At 39.5% G+C, this 22856-nt stretch overlaps 2 protein-coding genes and 1 long non-coding RNA gene across 3 annotated transcripts; 1 reads left to right on the forward strand and 2 right to left on the reverse strand.

The window, feature by feature from the left end:
* Positions 1-740: 740 nt before the first annotated feature.
* LOC112843103 (uncharacterized) lies at positions 741-1470 on the reverse strand. Its single transcript, XR_003215229.1, has 3 exons — positions 1421-1470; positions 918-1052; positions 741-780 (listed from the first exon to the last, which is right to left on the reverse strand). It is a non-coding gene; the product is annotated as an uncharacterized LOC112843103 (long non-coding RNA).
* A 4181-nt stretch (positions 1471-5651) lies between these two features.
* LOC106096556 (uncharacterized protein DDB_G0283697-like) lies at positions 5652-7313 on the forward strand. The gene is made up of 2 exons (XM_013264482.3): positions 5652-5746; positions 6102-7313. The coding sequence occupies exon 2, from the start codon at positions 6119-6121 to the stop codon at positions 6890-6892; it is 774 nt and encodes a 257-aa protein (XP_013119936.1). The 5' UTR covers positions 5652-5746; positions 6102-6118; the 3' UTR covers positions 6893-7313.
* Positions 7314-21040: 13727 nt separating this feature from the next.
* On the reverse strand, positions 21041-22856 carry LOC109196646 (uncharacterized). Its single transcript, XM_019350972.1, has 3 exons — positions 22524-22856; positions 21990-22272; positions 21041-21754 (listed from the first exon to the last, which is right to left on the reverse strand). Exons 1-3 carry the CDS (start codon positions 22796-22798, stop codon positions 21041-21043), a joined length of 1272 nt encoding a protein of 423 aa, XP_019206517.1. The 5' UTR covers positions 22799-22856.

Below are 22856 nucleotides of genomic sequence, written 5' to 3' on the forward strand. Positions count from 1 at the left end.
TAATTTTATCTTACAGGCTTTTATGCAGCTGCAGAGTCTGAAGGTGTGCCCCGTGCAGAAGTAATCAATGAAGATCTGACAGAAGAACAACAACAAAATCACAATGTCATAGCTGTGGACAGCAGTTGTGTTGGACAAGTGGAGGTTGAGGTACCACCTGTAAATGTGGACAGTGGTGATCGGACAGACAGCATCACAGAAGCTAAAGGGCAGACGAAGCATTGTGTGTGCAATGAACAGGGCAGAGCAGAAATAAACACAACACTGCTTGATAAGATTGTTAAGGTTTGCTGTGTTTTGGTGAATATGTGCCCCAGTGTGGTTGTCAAACCAGCACCAAATGAAACTTGCTCTTGTTGAGTATTCATAAAGCTGTTGTGTTGCATGTGTAGTTCATTGTAAATAATTGTACTTTGTGTGAAGTAGTTTCAATAAAACAGAAAAGAATAGTATACATGTTTGTTTTTTTTATTATAGATCTTATCACATGTACTTAGCAAGTACATAGAAATGAAATGCAAACTATTTACATGGCAACACACAGCTGGCATCAATCTTGAACCACAAAATGAAACATTACAGGCTATTTAGAGCAGCACGTTGTTTGGAGAAGTATTTCCCAACAAGTTCAGGAAGACACACTTTAAGAAAGAAGTCTTGTGCTTGCTTTAAACGTGGTTCCCAGAAATCCACATCAGGGAAGATGCGTATGACAGGTCTCTCTGTGTCCACACAACGAGGTCACAGTGCAGTTTCATTCAGTCGTTGTGAGTGCAGTACCTGAAACACACAAAAACCACTTTTAATAAAAGGTCTGTAATGAACCAAGGCTAATATAGATGGGTTGGCTGTACGTGCAAATCAAAAACTGTAACAAGGAAGTTGTTTAGAAAGTTATCAAGTTCAAACCAACTTACCTTTGTCTTAACGACAACGTACAGTTGTCGCATCGTGGAGGCATAAAGATGGACAAATCTTGCACCCAGCCGTTCGTGAATTGGATGTGGGCCTCCAGGGATTTATAATTCTTAAACTGGTTTGCTGTGTATGCGCTGACTCCACAGACAAGGTATGCAAAGATCGGGATAGGACAAAGGCGGTAAGATAAAATTAGTGCACATGACAGGTGTGTGATTCATCTGGAAGTTATGTGCGGATTAGTGTACAATGAGAGCAATTTAGTATGTTTTTAAAGGCCCATGAGCAGTGTTGGTGCCCAGTCTGGATTTGTTACATCCATTTCATATACTGGTTTGCCTGCAATAATGCTAAATCATAAGCTACTCAGTCGACATGATGACATGACGTGGTTCTGCAGCATCACACATTAGCATGTTTTATCTCATTATCTATGACCTCAGCACATTGAAAATAACACTAAAAGCATTTTAATAGTGATATGAATTAATTTAGAACTCACCGGAAAGAAGATGCGGAGACCAAACCAACAAAAAGCTGGGGACTGCACAGAACTCGATCCGCTCGTCTCACCGCTGCAATGCAAGCCTGACGTCTTTGTTTAGTAATATCGGATACATGGGATCCCTCACGTTGCCTCCAGGTTGAAAAACGATGAAAAGAGAGCCCATTATCCAGCTTCTTGCCTTCACGATCATGTGATCAAACGTTGCAACTGATAACACAACACGTACGAACCATAGCTGAAGCTGTATCCTGTGTCTAGCCTACTGTCATGGCGGAAAGGGGCGTGGCCCACCTCCAGTGACATCACGCTCCAAAGCCCTATTCTCAAGTACGCGAGCACGGACTCGTGATTTGTACAGTCGGAACACCTGCGTACGTGATGATGTCACAGGTCCGGAGTTTTTACTGCCGTCCCCTCCTAATGTAACTGTGAGTAACATGTTATGAAGCTTAACTTTAATCACAGCCAAACCGGTTTACTCAGGAACAAATAAAACACTGAAATAAACCAAACATTAACATTTAGAAGTGATCTACGTGACTTATATATCATTTTTAACCTCAGTAGTGAAACCTCTAATAATAAAAATAGTGTACATGTACATACGTGTACATACCTTAATAAAAACAAGCAGGTGAGATGTTAGAACGCTTTTATTTCTATTCTAGTGGACACTCAATACTATAGACAGCTGCTGGGGTTTCTTTAACCTGAGTAGTGAGAAGTCCGCGAGCGGGGGGGGGGGGGACGATGTGCCGGGAGTCCGCTGTTGAGTTTTGGACGAAATGCATTCTGGGATACATAGCTGTCCCAAGTCTACGTCGATGCATGCTCGATAAAATGGGCGGATCGAGAACACATCCGGGACTTTTTCGCGTTCTCGGCGTGATGCGTACTTCGAATTGGAACAGTACTTGGTCTCCGACTGATGACGTATCACGAGTACACGAGAACGCAAGTACGCACAAGTACGCATATTGATAAACGCCCCCGGATTAGCGAGCTCAAAGTTAGCGCGATGATTTGATCTTGGATGTGTCATTTGATCTTGGATGTAGTAAGCGAGGTACGAAGAACGGGCCCCAGGGCTGTTGAAATCACGCAGGATGCTTTGTTGTTGGGGGTTTTTTGTTTGTTTTTTGCGTGAACTGGATCTGAGATGATTCTGAAGATAATCAGGAGCTTGCAGGGAGATTTTAAGCACATTATGGAGCCACCAAAAAACAATATATAATGCCTCATCATGTGATTATATGCACATAGATAGATAGATAGATAGATAGATAGACTATATTAAAATACTCTATGTATCAATATGTTATACACAGATTATGTGTAACATAATGACAGAGAGCGAGACTCTTATGGTTATGGGTCATTATGTTTACATAGCCCCCTGGTATGTAACCCACATGTATTATCACAGCAGGGTTGTTGTATATCTAATGACCAGAAGATATCAGTACTTCCAAAGAGCTGATAAATGGGGGCATGATCTGCTTTTTGACAAAGCAATTGGCTAGAAAGATTCAACACATTCACTGTGCTTCATTTCAGCATCAGTATGTTGCAGACAGGTTGCAGATTCAAATGCAGGACTTAGAGAGACAGGACCTAACTTTAGGAAGCAGCTTTACTGCTGAAGTCTCTACAAAAAAAAACATCATGATACAAAAACGAAGACAAAATAGGAGCCAGGAACTAACTAATCTAAGAATTAAGGAAGAAACACCGAACACACAGGAAAAACACAACAACAAACCAAAGGAAACCTAGACAATAAATACACATGAAACAATGAGGGGAGATCAAACAGGTGTGAAACACAGCTGGGACTAATCACTAAAGATGAGACAAGGGAAGTGCAAGTTATTACAAAACACAACAGAGCAGGAAAGGTCCTTACAAATTTGACACAAGGAAAAAGGGGGGGGAAGCAACAACATGAAAATTACTTCACACAGGCGAGACATAACAGAGGTTTGAGTAAAGGAACAGAAAAGGAACAAAACATGGATTCATTAACAGATGAAGACTAGACAAGAGGACATTGGGGAACATAAGGGAAGCATAACCAAAACAAGAAAGAGATTACCAACTATACAAGAAATAATCAAACCAATAAAAGTAAGAATCTGAATATTAAACACAGAGAAACCAATATAGGATTATTTTTATGTCATAAGTCGCACATAAAAACCCCAACATAATTTGGGCAAATAATTTCATTTCACAGGCGTAAATAAATTCTGTGTGCATAGAACTCAGTAGCTACACGCACAAATACGCCATCACACACGTGCCAGTATCTGCTTTTACTGGTGCTGCTGGTCTTCTCACAGCTCTGTGTGCTCAGAGAAATCCTGCCCGGGCAAATCAGATTGGTCACTTTGATGGGCACTTCAGTTGCTGCTTTAAACCGAGTTGCAGTGTGGCAGCAACCAAACCGCTGTTTTAAACTGTATTTGTTTACAATTTGAAAAATAAAGTTTACAGAATAAATTTTCAACAGTTATTGTTTGCTGTGGAATTACTGACAGCTGTCACTGGATCACTTTAATGCTGAAGAAATATTTAAAACCAGAGGATTCTGGGGCAAGTTCTGAACCCTCTGCACTGCTGTCCTATTAATCTGTTGTCCAGTATTACATATTACAAACTCATAAAGAAGATCATAAAAAGAAGTGTGCATCGGGATCTAGCAATTAACTTTGACCATAGTACAAACCCTTAAATCTGATACCAAAAAGCTGCTGAGTCTGCAGCAAAGATTACTCCACATTTGAGAACCAAAACCTGGAGCTTGAGTGAGAATATTAAAAGGTCCAAAACACAGAAAAGCTGGCTCAAGAATCCAGATGATTTTTTCTTCTGACCTTGTTGACACACTGTGGTCCTTGAGAATATAGGTCCTTGTAAAAGGTTTTTAAATAAAGTTTCATATTCTATGAGAGCGATATATTAAATAACTCCTCTTTTTGTTCTCTTCAGGACTCCAAGATGCTTCGTGGTTTCCACACTGAGGGCCTCCTTATTCTGTTACTCTCATTTCAAAGTAAATTACAGCATCTTCCATGAACACCTCTGCATTGATTATTTGATTCCTGTACAAGTTGTCACTGATGCTGATGTCATTTCCTGACATTTGATTTTAACTAGTTATTGTATTGAGTGTCTTATCTGTGATGATGGGCTCACTACAAAAGACTTTATTAGTCAAGTTTAGTCTAGTGGATCCACTGCACTCACTGTGAATATATTATGTCATGGCATAGTCATTGTAGTCATGATGTATGTTGTTCTTTTCTGTGTGAAATAAAAGTTAAACCTTTGTCTTCTCAGGTCAGTCAGAGGTCATTAGTCCATTTGAAAGAGCAGAGATTGGTGATGACGTCATTTTGCGCTGTTACCTGGGCCCAGTCAGTGATGTTTCAAACATGACTGTGGAGTGGACAAGAGCTGACCTGGACCCCAGATTCATCCATGTATGGCCTGAGAGACCTGAATTACAAAATCCATCTTACAAGGGCAGGACATCTCTGTTCACTGATGAGATGAAAGATGGATTCATGTGGCTAAAGATCTCCCCTGTAAAGTGGTCTGACGAGGGAATGTACACGTGCTTTTCTCCAGAACTGGATAAAAACTGTACTGTTCAACTCATTGTCTATGGTAAGTGTGATTTATTTTATGTACCTTTTAATTGGCCTACTTACCTTTTTTTGTAATGTTTTGATTGAACATTGTCAGTAGAAAAAAAGCTCATTCAGATTTGATAAAAACAAAAAACAAAAAAAACCCAAAATGATCCTTCCATCAGTTGAAGGCTCTGCTGTTGTTGTCTATAGGTTTCCCTTTACAGCCAACTTCCTGTAAAGACCAGTGGTCAGCTTCTTTTTTTTTTTTTTTTAAATAGAAATAAACATAAATTTAAAGAATAGCATACAGTAGCACTTGGGGAAAAAAAAGGGAAAATTTTAACTTTTAGAATTTCTCTAATCCTCACCCGGTCAAAAAGTATAAATTGAAAATAAAGTCAAAATTAATGATTTTTTTGGGGAAATGAAAAAACCCCCCAACGATAACATTTATACCCTCGATGAGTGTCTGTAAAAGTCTGATCACATTTGGAAGTGTAATTTCTATATAAATGACATGTTGTCCTATGTTTTGTTGTTTCAGACATAAGTGTCCTTATGTGTGATTGCTTCGAACGAACTGTAAATACCGGCGTTATTGGCCCTGTCATTGGCTCTGTTGCCCTCTGTCTGATTCTTGCTGCCGCCTTCATTGTGTGGAAACGAACACAACGCAAATTCAGTAAGTCCCAATCTGAGTTCAGTTTGTGAAACTGTTCAGTGTTGTGTTATAATAACAAAAGTAGTACTTGTTCTTAACTCTTCAGGAAGGGTATATACACACAGTGTAGTTTACAACATCAGTACAACATCCTGTTGTATTTTGTTTCACTTTTTTACCTGACATTGTAGGTAAATGTCCTAAATGCTTAAGTTGAGGTTAGTGGTAATTTGCAACCTCGACACTAGATGGCACCAAGTCTTGCACATGAGTCGTAGTTTTTGTGTAATATTTTTTTCCATTTGTGCCTTATACAAGAGAAAAGAAAACATCATTTATTACCTAATGAGTTTAACCTGCTTTTTTATTGAAACAGATAAAAATGAGAAAAGCATGGAGGATGGAAATGATCAGAACAGAAAACAAAAGGTAATTTACTCAAAAAGGGACAACAGTGAATTCAAGGTTGCAGTCAAAAAAGGAGAAAGTGAGATTCTCTTGACAGGAAGAGAAGAAGAAGAAACACAAGATGAGCATGTGATAGAAAAAGAGCTAATAGGGGATATGGAGAGGCCAGAAGAAGAGAGAATAATTCCATCTATAAATATTGAAAAAGATTCTCAGTCTACAACAGATCAAGAGACAGATGAAGAAAATGAAATGACAGGAAGAAGAGTGAAAGCTGAAGGAGGTGAAGATGAAGGAGAGAAGATGATGGAATCAGTAAAATATTATTTAGGAGTTCAGTTTTTACCACTATCAGAAAAACACAAAGAGGAGCTCATGTCAGGAATATCAAGTTCTATGGAATGGGGAATATATTTTAACCTTGATCAGAAGCAACAGAGTGAACAAGAAGAGCAGTTTGTGGAAGAAAGAGAAACAGAGAGTGATGTGGACATGAAGCAGCTAAACAACAAGAAAAAGAGGTCAAAGAAAAAGAAGACCCAACTTAATAACCCATGTTCAGGGTTTCCACCAGAGAAGACAAAACAACCTGAAACAGACCAACAGAAAGAAGCAAACCAGAGGACACTTCAATCAGAGACAGGAATGAAAGGAGAGAACAATGAGACAGAGATCCAAACACAAAAAGACAAAGACAACCAACATCACACAAAAGAAAAACAGCAAGACAGAAATGAACCTGAAGATCAAGAAGGATAAGATGAAAAGGGGAAACCAGAGCGACGGTAAGAAGATATGAAAGCAGAACTAGGGAGTGATAAAGAGTTTCACTACAGTGCTTATCAACTTTATTTGTTAACTTAGGCTTTCAGCTTCAAGCTCGGTGCATGCTCACATAAAAGGGAGCATTAGCCACATCATTTGATACTTCTGACATTCAAATCATCAAAGAAATGCGTGCTAAAGATGTACAAGAATCATAAAAATTATAATATTGCTGCAGTTAAAGCAAATTTCAGTTTGTTGCCAGATCAAAATAGAATTTATTCTATTGATTAAATAGGTGCTATTGATGATCAATAGCCTACAGATGTGATTTATTAGTTCATAGTCTATAAAAACAAAAAAAACCTTTCCCCACTCGCCCCTGCGGGTGGTCAATCCTTCAAGCTCGGGTCCTCTACCAGAGGCCTGGGAGCTTGAGGGTCCTGCGCAGTATCTTAGCTGTTCCCAGGACTGCGCTCTTCTGGACAGAGATCTCCGATGTTGTTCCCGGGATCTGCTGGAGCCACTCGCCTAGCTTGGGAGTCACCGCACCTAGTGCTCCGATTACCACTGGGACCACCGTCACCTTCATCCTCCACATCTTCTCCAGCTCTTCTCTGAGCCCTTGGTATTTCTCCAGCTTCTCGTGTTCCTTCTTTCTGATGTTGCTGTCATTGGGAACACTACAGCGGTCTTCTTCTGTTTGTCTACCACCTCTGTGTCCCGTTGGTTAGCCACCACCATTTTGTCCTTCTGTATCTGGAAGTCCCACAGGATCTTAGCTCGGTCATTCTCCACCACTCTTGGGGGCGTCTCCCATTTTGACCTTGGGACTTCCAGGCCATATTCGGCACAGATGTTCCTGTACACTATGCCGGCCACTTGGTTATGGCGTTCCATGTATGCCTTGCCTGCTAGCATCTTGCACCCTGCTGTTATGTGCTAGATTGTCTCTGGGGCATCTGTACACAGCCTGCACCTGGGGTCTTGCCTGGTGTGATAGACCCCAGCCTCTATGGATCTTGTACTCAGAGCTTGTTCTTGTGCTGCAATGACTAGTGCCTCTGTGCTGTCTTTCAGTCCAGCTTTGTCCAGCCACTGGTAGGATTTCTGGATTTCAGCCACTTCCTCTATCTGCCGGTGGTACATACCGTGCAGGGGCCTGTCCTTCCATGATGGTTCCTCGCCTTCCTCCTCTTTCTTGGGTTTCTGCTGCCTGAGGTATACATACATATACATATATATATATATATGTATGAATCATTGAAAACCTCAGAGTATATTTAAAACCAATACTCTGGATATAACCTGTGTTAGACCTGGGGTCCGTTCTTCGTACCTCGCTTACTACATCCAAGATCAAATGACACATCCAAGATCAAATCATCGCGCCAACTTTGAGCTCGCTAATCCGGTTCTCCGAACACACCTGTTGTTGACGATTAGTATAGCTGGATGAAGTAATGTGAGATCACTGGGTGGCTTAAAAGGGGCTATGCATCGATAGTAGAAACATTGATTGGCAACCCTGTGATTGGTCGGCGAAAATGTCGAAGGAGCGCGCTCAGTATTTCACGGCAGCAGACCAAGAACTCTTGATTGAGGGATATCAGGAGTTTCAGAGTTTAATTAAAACGCAGGGGAACACTGCAAAGGCTGCAAAAGCAAGGAGAGAGGGCTGGCAGAAAGTTGCTGACAAATTAAACTCGTAAGTAATTTATTATATTATATTACATTATATCATATTATATGATATTATATCATATTATATTATATTACATTATATCCTCTTTCACATTAGAGCCACAACAGGACCCACTAGAACATGGGAAAAAGTAAAAGTGAAATATAAGAATATTCCACAGAATGGTAATATTTATCACTTATATTGCTTTTAGTCTATGACAAGAGACCCTGGAATAATCTGTTTGTTTATAACAGCAACCAAGAAAAGGGCAGAGCAGATAAAGACAGGTGGTGGTCCTGCACCCCCTCGTCACACCCCGGCAGAGGAGCTGGCCCTAGGGTTGAATGCCACCAGACCCATTGTTGAGGGCATCCCTGGGGGCAGCTCTTCCTTAGACCAGCAGCCGGGGTGCAGTAGCAGCAGCACCTTCATAACTGGTAAATGAGCTCATAATTCTATTTGTACAATGTAAAATATTTGGTTGTTGCCTTAATTAAAATGCTTTTTGTACTGTGACATTTATTGACATTGTGGGTTTTTTGTGTGTAGTTTCACATAACACTCCATCACTTTTACCTGTTCCCATGCAAGGGGTGACTGAAGCATGCACAGTAAGTTGGGATATATATATATATATATATATATATATGTATATATATATATATATAAAATCTTTTTTTTTAAATTATTTAATTATTTATCGCTTTTATAGCCGTGGTCTCTCATCTTGATTACACGAAGTAATTTACTATTACTACTCTAAAATATGAATTACATCTGAAATAATCAAATACATGAAATAGAATGATTAATAGTACATTTCCCTTTTTTTTTTAGGAAATGACCTGTATGTATCTGTATGACATCAATAAAAGAATCAAATACTGCATTATCTTTAGTTACAGTGATAATATTTATTTATGGAAAAACAGTGGAGAAATATCGCTGTTGCTTTCGTAATGAAGCGGACATACCTGAGTGGCCGCGATCTAATCCTGTTTACATAAAGTAAGCCTGCTCCCAAGCAGGTTTACGCTTACGGATCTGTTGCTATGACAGCAAGTCCCGGATGAGCTTCGGAGAACCGAATGATCCAAGATCACGCGAAATCGTCAACAATCAAATCCAGCTAACTTACTTAGCGAGGTACGAAGAACGGACCCCTGGTTATGCATTCAGCTTTCAGTGATTTAGCGCAGACACAGAAAACTCTGAAAAACACTCCTGGATAACTCATTACATTTCACGGGATTCTCCTGATGTTGATCATGAGAATATCATGAGAAGAGAAAATCATTAAATGTAACAAAGACCAGCTGAAACTCCCGTTGCTAAAAGACCCACACCGAGGGAAATCAGACCTCAAAGAAACAGTGTAGGAGAAGGTATGTGTCATGAAGGCCAACAGGAACCAATATAATTTTAGAAAAATCTTAATATAAATATCTTAATCACTCTTAACCATGGCTCTAGTTCAGCTATATTGACTTATTTTTATAATAATTCCATTTATTAAATAAATGCAGTATCTTTCTGGACACCACTGACAGTATAAAAGTTAGAGGTAGCCACTCTGACATCATCTATGGTTTTATTTCGAAACGCAACATTAGTGTTTTCACTCACTGTCAAAAATTGGATGGGGTAAAGAGGGACTAATGACTTGTCACTTACAAGTTGTTAGCTAATGAATAAAGGATGGGCAATCCTCCTTTTTGAAACATATAATGAACATGATTAATGAAATAGGCTCTTTAAAAAATGACAATATAGCTCAAAATGTGTAAATGAGCCCATGAACTCAGCATTAAAGTGTTTACAAAGGTCGTATCAAAGAGCCATTTTCCACCGACCTCTATAGAAGTGTTTTCATAGTTACAGCTGCTGCCATCTGGTGGCCTTCAGACAAAATGCAGGTTCAAAGCATTTACACACTGGCTTCATTTTTTGAGCCAGAAACTGCATCATTCTGTTATACCATCAATGTTGCAGACACATCTCTCAAGGCTTTAATTGGACAGTTTTTTGTCAAATGAAATGGCAGCTCCACAGTAAAATATATGAATTAAACCAAAATGTGATTTGCTTTGATGAAAGTTTTGAGCTACTGATGGTGTTTTATCATGAGGTCATCCCTTGAAATTACTTTGAATGAACAAACTTGTTCAAAAGGTGTTTTTTGGAATTATTTGCAGGTTTTAATGTATCCAGCGTCTCCGTTGTTTATTTTATTTTATTTTATTTTTTATATATGACTGCCAAAGTATGTGACCTGTTATGTTACCAAATCCCACAAATGTTTCACATTAAAAGCCTTGTTACATTTGTTAAATGAGAGAAGATGTAACTGCCTTTACTGTACAGCAGGAAGGCAAACAAAAACAAATTTACTTTATTTGTACTTTGTACTGGTTTATAGGAACTGGGAACATGTAAGCTAGAATGTTTTCTGACATGTTAATCTGTAGATGTTAATGGATCATACATATGTGTTATATGTTATGTTATGTTTGACTACTGTTACATTGGTAGTGAAAGTTGTTGTTCACTTGTTTAAATAAATAAAGCCATTACTGGAGTCACTGTGAAAAAACTAATTTCTTAGATGTTGATTTTTATTTCTACCTCTAATGATAATGTTTGATATTGAGTGCAGAAAGTAGGAAATGATGTTGATGATTCATTCGGAGTCCCGTCAGTGCAGCTTAAAGAGTCTTGAGCTTTCTTCTAATGTAATTATTTCCAGGTTGTCCACATGGTGGCACTGTAACACAGATGTTCAAAATACTTTTTCGCTGCTTGCCACCAGGTCACATTGTGTAAAGTTTGTGTTTTGTGATATGTGGTACATTCTGAAGTATAACATGTTAGGCAGTTATTGTGTATAAATACATTTCAAGATATCAAACTTAAACATGAAGCTTTCCAATATTTTCTTTTTTCTTTTTATTTCTTTTTTCTTTGGTAAGATTAATGCAACTTGAACCACATGCCACCGCAGAAATGGGGGCATGGAAACAAATACAAACAGTGTACCCCGCTAGAAAATGGCCACCCTGCTACAGGTTGAGAGCAGTGTATCAGGGCCCTAAGTGCTGAGGACCACCCAGCAGCCTTCCAGGCTACATTCTATCAGTCCCGCCTTTTAACAGTACCTCCCTTATTGATCGTGGCACTTATTATTTCTGTTATTGAGCACCTGCCCCTTTCCTGATGAGTGCCCCAAGTGCCCCTTTCTTGAGGCATTTTGGGGTGGGTTTTTGGGGTTTTTTTAATGTGTGTGTATGTGTGTGTGTGGAGTCCTGCCTGTGCTCCTCAACAATGACATTTAACTGTTAATCACAATTTTGCTAAATAAAAGGATCTGGCTTGCATCAGTCACATGACTGCCATTAACCAGTGATCGCCCTTGACAGCAGAGCACGCTGGTTACGAGCCGGGAACGAGCTCGCAAAGAGCACGTGCATTTTTTGCAACCTGATCTGTGTGGTGCGGAGCTGTAGGAACGGCACAAATTATTTGCGAGACGCAGACTGGTGCACAAAAACCAGTAAATAGGTTGCACAGCATACTCTATAGTCTATAGCACACAGGAGTATTAGCTTATTATGTACACACTGGTAAGTTGTCTTGTGGTAACTGACGAATTGAAACAAATGAGCGTGCTGTGTGTGTAACAGCACAACAAAACTGGTGCTTGATCAGCACCATGATGAAAACCTGTGGCCATAGTACATACAGTATTCTGGAGAAGGTATAAACTGTATGTACATGTGTGCATGTGTGTTTTATTGGTACAGATTTTATATAAATATCAGGCCAAAATGGATGTGGATATCTTTGATTTGATGGGATTGAAAAAAACAAACAAAAAAAAACAACAACACACAGTTTAAAGCAACTGACTGTTCAACAAGTACAAACACTTCAAAACCCATCAAAAAAAAATTGATCAGTTCCATGTGTGTTTATTGTTGTAATTTTCTTGTTTGGTTTTTGTATCATGCATCTGAAACATGAGGTCAAAACTTTGATTTTGAAGATAAGTCAATCAACATTTTAATGTGTAGATTCCTCAAACTGCATTAGTAGTAATGGATTGAGGTTTTAAAAATTACAGCCTCAAAGCCCAAATTCATTGGAATAGGAGAAACCATTATTTTCTGTAATAATTAACTTTGTGTTAACAAGGTCAATAATAAGTCTAACGGGATGTCATTTCCCCAAGATTCTGTGGAAAATGGAGGACAAACAATGTGGAGTAAGATCTTCAAAGATCTTCACAGAAGAAACAGTTTATAAATTCAAAGTCATTCTAGCCCTTTCATGCATGAATTATGACAACCTCAATCTGGATTTTTTTCCTTAAGTATGTTTTATTCATCTTTAGGCATGAAAAAAAAAAAAAGATTTTTGAACTTCATTTTTTAAACATGTACTTTTCAAAGAGTTTTTTTTTTTTTTTTTTACAGTATCCTGCCTGAATGACTACCATCCCATCGCCCTGACCCTCATCATCATGAAGTGCTTTGAGAGACTTGTCATGGCACATGTGAAGAGCAACCTCCCCCGCTCACTGGATCCGCTGCAGTTTGCATACCGGCCGAACAGGTCGACTGAGGATGCCATTTCAACTGCACCTCACCTCTCCCTTTCCCACCTGGACAAGAAAGACGCCTATGTCAGAATGCTGTTCATAGACATTAGCTCAGCATTCAACAGCATTATCCAGCAAGTTGGGACTGAGCGCCTTTCTCTGCAATTGGATACTAGACTTCTTGTCAGAGAGGCCTCAGTCCGCCCGAATCGGCGACAACATCTCCAGCACCATCAGACTGAGCACAGGAGCTCCTCAGGGTTATGTTCTCAGCCCACTGTTGTTCACTCTCCTGACACACGACTGCACCATCCTACCCAGCCCTAACCAGATCATCAAGTTCGCTGACAACACAACCGTGGTTGGACTCAACAGCAGCAATGACGAGTCAGCGTACAGAGATGAAGTTCAGTGGCTGGCATTCTGGTGCAGTGAAAACAACCTGTCACTAAATGTGGACAAAACCAAGGAGATGATCGCCGACTTCAGGAAGATTCGCTCCACTCACACACCACTCAGCATCCAGGGTTCCACGGTAGAGACTGTTAACAGCATCAAGTTCCTGGGAGTTCACATCTCAGACGACCTCACCTGGACCACCAACACCACCTCCATCACCAAAAAGGCCCAGCAACGCCTCCACTTCCTGAGACGCCTGAAGCAAGCCAACCTTCCTCCTCCCATCCTCACCATGTTCCACAGAGGCACCACAGAGAGCGTTCTGACCAGCTGCATCTCCATGTGGTTTGGAAATTGCAAAGTCGGCGACCTCAGCCAGCTACATCGGATCGTCAAAGCAGCTGCCAAGATCATCGGAACATCTCTCCCTGTGCTACAGGACATCTTTCACAGGCGCTGCATCAGCAAGGCGTCCTGCATCAGGCTTGACCCCTCACGTGGACCCTTTTCTCTCCTTCCATCCGGCAGACGCTATCGCAGCATTGGGGCCTGATCCTCTAGACTGTGAGACAGCTTTTTCCTGCAAGCCATCAGACTCCTGAACTCACTACCGGCTCTCCCACTCCCCCCCACCACACACCCACACAAACCATTAACTGCCTCTATTCTACTCCACATACCACTGCCTTTGTAAATGCAGATGCTGCTCTATCGACAATCCTACTTTCAAGAATCCTGCTAATGTTGGTCACTTTAAATCACTCATACTGTAAACTGTAAAGCTGCTACGCTGGTCATCTTAAACCACTTCAAGGTCACTTTAAATCTCAACTGTAAATTGTAAATTTAGACTGTTATTGATCCTTTTAACCTTGAAGTGTATATTTATTGCTTTTACCTTTAACTTAGTCTTACAGTGTATATTTATTTCTTACTCCTATATTGTTGTTTTTTGCACTGAATGGAACTGGAGCCTTGTTGTCTCATCTCTCTATATACCGTACTGTATATAGCAGAGATGACAATAAGGTTTACTTTGACTTGACAAGATTTAATTTTTTGATATGACAAAAGGTAATTTAGAAAGCTGTACACATCTGAATAAATGACAGGTGCCTAGGAGGAGAAAAGATTTGTTAAAAACATGATTATGGCCTTTAGACACTGTCTCACTATTATTTTTATGGAATTACAGTGGCCATTGTCAGGTATAAATAAACAATGTTCACACAGTCACATATTTACTCCCATCCACCAAGGAATAATACAATCCGCCAATTGGGAAATACTAATGTTACACCCCTCTAGTTGGCAGGAGGAGTAACACAACTCCAATAAGTCCGTACAACTGTTGTAGCAGATAACAGTTTTAATGGGTAATTTCTCTTTCAAAAAAGAACGTCTCCAAGCCATACAACAATGTGGGGGGAGAAATTGACCGTTGGGTTGTGCCAAAAAAACAAAAACAAAAAAAAAAACCCAAAGGATCAAATCAGAACCTATCTGAGCTTTACTACAGGAGGAAAACAAAGAAGAAAAAAAGGTCCCAATCCTCAACTCACAAAATAAGGTCAAACAATACATGGGTGGCCCCAACCTTCTTACCTAGTGTATTTAACAGAAAACATCCTACGTGTGGAAATGTACAGGGTTCTCCAGACTTACCTAGTCCTCTTTCTCCCACCACAAACTTTGCACAAACAAATCAAATGCTCCAGGACAGCACAACACATGTACCAAATGATCTTTAGCAAGCAAGGAGGAAAGAGCCACCTATAGCCACAAGTGAGTTTTCTTTTATAAGGGTGTCCTCACTCCTGGTTGGTCCATTCAAAGCCTCCTCCCTCCAATTAGCTGGAGATTCCCAAATTGGCACCAGCCTGCAGTCTGTGTACCTAGGGAAAATGGCAAGCAAAAAGAGGAAAGACAAAAAACAGAAAAAGCAGACAGCCTGCAGACATGTAACACCCCCACCCTTACAAGTCCAAACAAAATGTTTGGAGCTTTCAAAGACAAAAAATAAACAGATTACAGGGCATGGGACAGTGAATCAGCTAAGACATTTTCTGTCCCTTTGTTATGGCAGATTTGAAAGTTATAATCCCAGATGATTAAAGACCATCTCATAATTCCTAACCGGTGGTTGTGATTGCAGCCTGCAGACACGTAACAACTAAGTATTAGATACATCACCAATGTGTACTATTAGTCAAATAATTTAAAGAAAATTATCTTTAAGTTCGTAGCAGACCCTTTGTAGAGTGTCTTCTTTTATTTCTTTTCATTATCAGCCAATAGTTTCAACCTTCCAGTGAGAAAGTTATGAACAGCTCTAAGATCAGTGTATATATATACACACACTGAAACCAGTAATAAAACATGCACTTGTATATCCTGCAGTCAGTGGATGCTCTCCAGAGCCTATACAAGTTGACTAAAGCTACACTTCAGGGTACTAATAGGTGGATGACACCCAATGGAATGTTTGGCACATTACAATTACTGTGTCAACACTGTTTTAATGCTGTGTTAACAACATCTGCTTGATTTTAAAAAATCATTGCCGAGAACCTGGATAAAGAGTGTGGAGAGAAACCAAACTAACTGACATCTGGAATCTGAATGAGTGAATAGTCCTGTTTGCATAACCAGCTGGTGATAAAGTGCTAACTGAATGAAAGAGAAGTGTCTATATTTAAATGTATGCGATTATAATAACAAAAATATGATTGACTGAACAAAATGTCAATTGCAGAATTTAATTCCACCAGTTCCACCATATTTAGTTTAGTCTTGTATCTGTGTTTCCCATACCTGCAAACCTGGATCCAATTTTGACCTGCCCTACACCCACAACAAGACATTAACTTCAGAGGTTTTTAGGTCTGGTTGGGTATAACAGGTGTGTTTAATGGTAATTTCTTAATGGTGGTAATGCCAACCGTTTGCGTAGTCCAGCTCTGCCTTTTGCGTGAACCCTGTTCTAAAAATCCACAAGTTAACGAAGCCCTTCAAGCTGGATGTTGATGCCAGTTCCACTGGAGGCAGAGGACTATTGCTATAAAATAGAGTAGATGGTATAAGACAACCCATGTCTTACTTCTTAGGCAAGTTTAAACAATGCTAATTGCCCATTGATGGTTATGTTGGTTCCAGTGCCGACCCAGTAGAAGCACACTGATCATAATCATGATTGTTCTAGGTCTCCCACACCTGACTGCTAAAACTCAACAGCATTCTGATCATTTGAGGAACCTCGTATCTGGCTCCAGCAGCAGGTACTCCTTGCCAATTGGCCACATGACTCTGAGAAGTGCATAGCTGCTGGATTAGTGCTGTTTTTGCTAGATGAATTTAGGAAAGTTAAGATAAAAGTGACAAATTTGTTAGACCTGTTTGATATTGTAAAATAAATTACTTTGACTGCACAGCTAATTTAACTGGAGGCTTAGTCAATGGTTTTCTCTCCTGACACTTTGTGTTACACTCCACTTGGGCAAATGTAATAAAAATCCCTCAGTGGATTATTGCTTTTAAATCTCTGAGTCTTTGTGAATAAATGAATGAATGATGGCACTTTAAGTGTGAAACCACCTTGACTATGTACTTTATAGTATCTTTACATGAATAATCTATAAAACAAATTGATCCATTTGTTTTCTGTTTTTTGGTGAGACTCAGAATATATCGCAGACAGGTCACAGGCAAAAGAGTCATCCATTCACTCTCACATTGGCATCCCAGTCTAGAAAGTAATTTTGAAAATAACAGACATCACCTAAACAGTATATAGGATAAAGGAAAAAAATGGGCACAGTATAGGGCAAGTCAGTAACATGTTGTCTTCTTGAAAGGAATGGAAAAGTGCACAGGCATGCTAGTGACCTAATCTCCATAATATCCAAAGAGTCAAAACTTTATAGTTCCGGATGTCCTAACTTAAAATAAAGAGCCAAGAAATTGGTCCAGACATGCGTCACAGGCAAATGACAAGCATAATTCACAAAAAGCAGCAGGTGAAATGGATAAACAATCACAGCAGTTTCGCAGAAATGTGTCAAAACTGCAACAGATGCAACAGTTTGTAAAGTCTGTGTCCTGGCTTGAAGTTGTACCTGCACACAGACAGATACACACAAACATGTCAGTGCCATCCAAAATGACTTTTTCCATAATTTAATCATTGTAGTTAATGTATCTATTTATGTAATAATAACTACTGAAATACAGACTTATGACAAATGGGAGAATAATGTAACTGTTAGTGTGAATCATCCAAATCAAATGTATGCATAATCAGCATCATTAATAATCACACATTCATCTAAAAAACAGTCAAAGTTAGCCAGAGATGAAAATTGCTTCATATGAGTGAAATGTAGAAGTTTTCAGAAATGTTTACCAGCTTGTTCATGGTCATCCATTCCAACCAAGGGAAAGACAATGTGATTACAATGTCAGAGTAAAGGTCATCTTGAGGACCTGAAAGGAAATATGACAGGAGCAGTTAAAACAAAGCAAGCCAAAATAACAAAAACAACAACAACAAACAAAAAACAAACAAACAAGTAAAACCTTTACTTAACTGCTACAAATGTCAAAATGATAAGAAATATATATAAATTGAAAGTTCTCATCATTGTAAATCATATGTATAATCTATTTTCACATGTATACCTGTGCAGAAAGGAGTTTAATTTTCTAAGTCGTAGAATTTAAGCCTGCTTCAGTCATTTGTACCATGTTACTTTCTTTTGTTGAATGATATCATTGTTAGAGTACAACCACATTAAATTACTACATGTTCTCTTGTAGTTACATTTAAATAAAAAACAACTGATTAGATGCCTAAACTGTTCTTTGACTGTGAAAAATGACAACAGAGAAACAAGAAAGAGAAATACATGTAAAAGTGTGAATATGTTTAATTCTATTTATTTAGTTGTTTTCTGTTTCCTTTTATTAAAGTATTTTCGTACCTACATTCTCAGATGGCGCTGAAACAATGTTCACTGGAGCTGTTGGAACATTGACAGAAATAAAATATGATGATCCACAGTCAATTTTTTTTATCTTATTGAATTACTTGTAATGTGACATTCAGTTTAGAATTTAAAAGGCTATCAAACGTGTGGCAAAAAAATATGATAAAAAATTGAAACAAAACAAAAACAAACAATAGTTTAGTCAGGTATCAGAAACATCAAAATTATTGATTTAAGTTAAAGAGAGGGTGAAACCTGAGCAATACATCGGTATGACCTTTGTATTAGTATATAGCAAAAACACATAACATACCTGTTGATGCAACATAAATGTGAAGTTAAATGATGAATTCCATCACTGACATCATTATGCTTGGTAAAATCAGCGTGCTGGCAGTGCTCCACTGTCTGTCAAAAGGAAGTGATTTAAACAGAAAAGCTACAAGAGAAATTGCAATGTTACCTGTTTAAAGGAATCTGGTGAAACAGCTATTGGTTGAGACCAGAGCTGTTGAAATTATGGTGCAATACTGGAAGAGGATGTGAGAGAAGGACAGAACACATAACAACAATCCTCAGTGGATCTTGGAGCAGACCACAGCAACCTTCTGAACAGAATCCTATGACCACCACTAGCAGACATCCAAGAAAGGGTCCCCAGGATATAGAGTTAGACAGCACCAGGCCCTGAACTGATTCACACTTACTGGCTAAAGAAGCTGACTGCACTCCGTGAGTGTCTATCAGCACAAATGAACCAGCTGCTATTAGGCCAGAATCAGAACTGTGATCTCAATGCACTGTGGTGCATATTCACGTGAAGATTTTACGTACAAGATATACACCACAGTGCATATCTTGTACGTAAAATCTTTTATGTATTTCCATATGTATGGGCATAATATTATATGGAAAGAGCATAACAGAGAACATTTAATCAACATTGCTTCAATGATGCTGAAATTATCAGTGTTTTGCAAGTGTCTTTCTTAGCACAGAAACTCCAACAGATCTCTTGTAACTTTAGATTTGTGTAATACTACATTTAATGCAAGACAAGTGGTGACTGATTTTCCTAATGTGTTTTCTGTTTTGCCTGGTTTTTAGCATATATACTTAAAACGCTTTGGTCTTTATGCTCAGTAAAACACTATCTATGAATTCCTTTCTTTATATTTATATGACATATTCCTCCTAGATTAAAGGTGCAGAAGAGCACAAATTCTCCTCTACTTCTAAATAACAATGACCACTTACATTGCTCATAGTTAACAGAACTGTTAGATAAAAATTTGATTATTGAGGCTTCAAGATGGCAGATTTTGACCGCTCCTGATCATAAGTGAGGAAAACTCCACAAAACTCCACAAACTCGATATAATAGTTGTTTTCATACTGTCAATGATATAAAATGCGTGGAGGCAGATGTAAATCGACACAGAGGGGGTTACAAAAGTTACGGAGAAGCAAAAGACACCATACAGGATAATAACAACGAAGCTAGCATGAAAAAGAGCAGGGAGCAAAACAAGGAAAACAAGCTAACAATGGTTACAGCAATCCAAAACTTAAGTGATCATTTCCGAGAAATGAGAAAAGAAATTAAAGAAGATCTGAATAACCTAAAGGCCAAGATAAACCAGAAGCTACAAGATGTCATCGTGGATATCCGTAATCATGGCACAAGGTTGACTGAGGCAGAACGGTGTGTGAACAAACTCGACAGTGAACGTAGATCTGAGAGATGCGTTACAGTTTTTCTCGATTGGTTTGGCTCATTTCTTGAAACCGAGATGACATTCTCAAAACCATAAGGTCATTTGGCCAAACAGTCTTACAGTGCTGCCCAACATTATAGCTCACTAGCAAAATCAAATATCTTTCCCCAAACTCTTCGTCCATGCTTCAAAAGCAGATTCCGTTCCCATATAAAAGGTCAGTACAGTCAAAATAGCACAGATCCTTCTCAATTGCCTTGGCACATGTGCATTCATTTAGTGCTTTTGTCAGAATATCCTGGATGGTTTAGCACAACACCATGGATCCCCTGCAAAAGCTCATATCTCTCCCAAAAGAGTTTATCCATGTGTCAAAACTAAATATCCTTCCCATATAAATAGTCAATGCCCCCAAAATGCATTATACCTTTGGCATTGTTCAAGCACTGCAAGTCAAAATGCTTAGACGTTTTGTCACTGAGGCACAGGTCTAGCAACAGAACACCACTATGAATAAAACCAAAAGATTTTACAGTAAAATCAGCCTCCAATAAACCACTCATACTCAAGGAAACTGTAAACATTTTTATTCGAACAAAGAAATGTTAACATTAGAGAACATACTGTGAAAAGAAAACATATACAGGATTCTGTAAATGTGAACAGTTATAAACACAAACAAAAACAAAAAAACAAAAAAAACTCTAGCCTACCATACTGTAAATAAAGTTTCAGAACTATAGTACAGTAATATTTTCAGTGGTCGCCATTGTCACCCTCTCTTTCCTGGCCACCATCCTCATCCTCCTGGCCATCGACGCGCTGCTCTCTGTCAGGCCATAAATTCTCATCCACATCGCAACGGATATTTTCTCGTGCGATGCAGCGAGGGAAGAAACGGCGTGAATGTCTCAACCATCCCCTACATTGATCCCCTGTGATGTCCTCACATGCAGCATCCATTGCATGCAGCAGGGCCCTCTGGTCTTGAGCCTGATGCTCATACACCCTCCACCTCCAAGCTGAAAAAAACTCCTCAATTGGATTTAGGAAAGGAGAGTAGGGTGGAAGAAACTCCATTAGCATCCGGGGATGGGTGGTGAACCAGGTTCTGATGCGTGGGCCGCGGTGGAAGTTCACATTATCCCACACAATGACATAATGTGGTAGCTGAGGTCCTTCTACACCTCTCTCATTTTCTGGGATCAGATCAGTATAAAGGTGGTCCAAAAAATTGAGGAGCTTTTGTGTATTGTATGGCCCTAAACTGGGAATGTGTGTGGCCACACCTCTTTCTGATATAGCGGCACACATTGTTATATTTGCTCCTCGCTGGCCTGGGACATCCACAGTGGCTCGGTGGCCAATGATGTTACGGCCACGCCTTCGACCTTTGGCCAGGTTGAAGCCAGCTTCATCAACGAACACTAGGATGTGAGGGGTTTCGTTGCCTTCTAATGCCATTATTCTCTACAATAGAATAGAAATAAATCTAATCAGTCAAGTAGAGACAGATACTGCAGGGAGGATCTAAAGTACTGTACAAACAGGGAGTGGAAAACTGAAGACAATTTCTAGGCAAAATGCTCTAGTCACACAAAGCTGGATTCTGAAGGTGAAAAGGATAACGCAAAACAAAAAAACAGTGGTAACCATGTCTTACTGTAATAGTGTTACAATGATAGACAACCAGTAGTTGACTTACATGCACATACTGGTACTGCAGCCCTTTCACTCTGTCAGAGTTTCTCTCAAATGGTACCCTGTAAATCTGTTTCATGGTCATCTGATGTTTCTTCAATACCCGGTCTATTGTGGAGATGCTGATAGAGTTTATATTTTGGAACATTACATTGTCTAGCAGGATTGCATTACGAATCTGTCTCAGTGTGATGGCATTATTTGCAATGACCATGTTGCATATTTCTCGTTCTTGTTGTTCACTTAGGAGTTTTCTTCTGCCACCCACTTGAGGCTGTCGTCCAATCCTAGACATACAAGTCAAAGGTCAACACTGTAAATTTGTTACAAAATGAGTTACCAATGTAATTGTACTGCTGTCTTATGGTACTAGAAGTGTGATGCACTGCACAGTGACTGGAATACTATTCACAGTATTTTCTCCATTTTTTTGTCTTTGTCATTTTTATAGTATCATATAACATCACATGACGATATTACAGTACTCTAGGCCTACACACACACCAACACTGAATAGTTCAATAGCATAGTTCTGTACCTGTTTTCCCTGCGAAAGGTTTGGATGATGGAGGAGACTGTAGACCGAGGCACATTAGGCTGCACTCGGCGACCTGCCTCTGCCATTGTGAGGCGATGGTTTATAACGTGGTCAATAAGGGTGGCCCGGATTTCATCTGGGACATCATGGTGCCTCCGTGCTCCTCGGCCTCTTCCCCCTATTCCTCCACGCATTCTCACTCCTCCTCTTCCTCTTCTTCTTCCTCCTCTTCCTCGAGCAGGAAGTTGCTGTTGTACTTGGCGAGGTGCTTCCATGTTCACACTGCAAATGAAACTGGCCCCGGGCCAAGCTCTGTCTATATACTTTTGGCAG

This window comes from Oreochromis niloticus, linkage group LG3 (assembly GCF_001858045.2).
Source record: "Oreochromis niloticus isolate F11D_XX linkage group LG3, O_niloticus_UMD_NMBU, whole genome shotgun sequence".
Lineage (NCBI taxonomy): Eukaryota > Metazoa > Chordata > Actinopteri > Cichliformes > Cichlidae > Oreochromis > Oreochromis niloticus.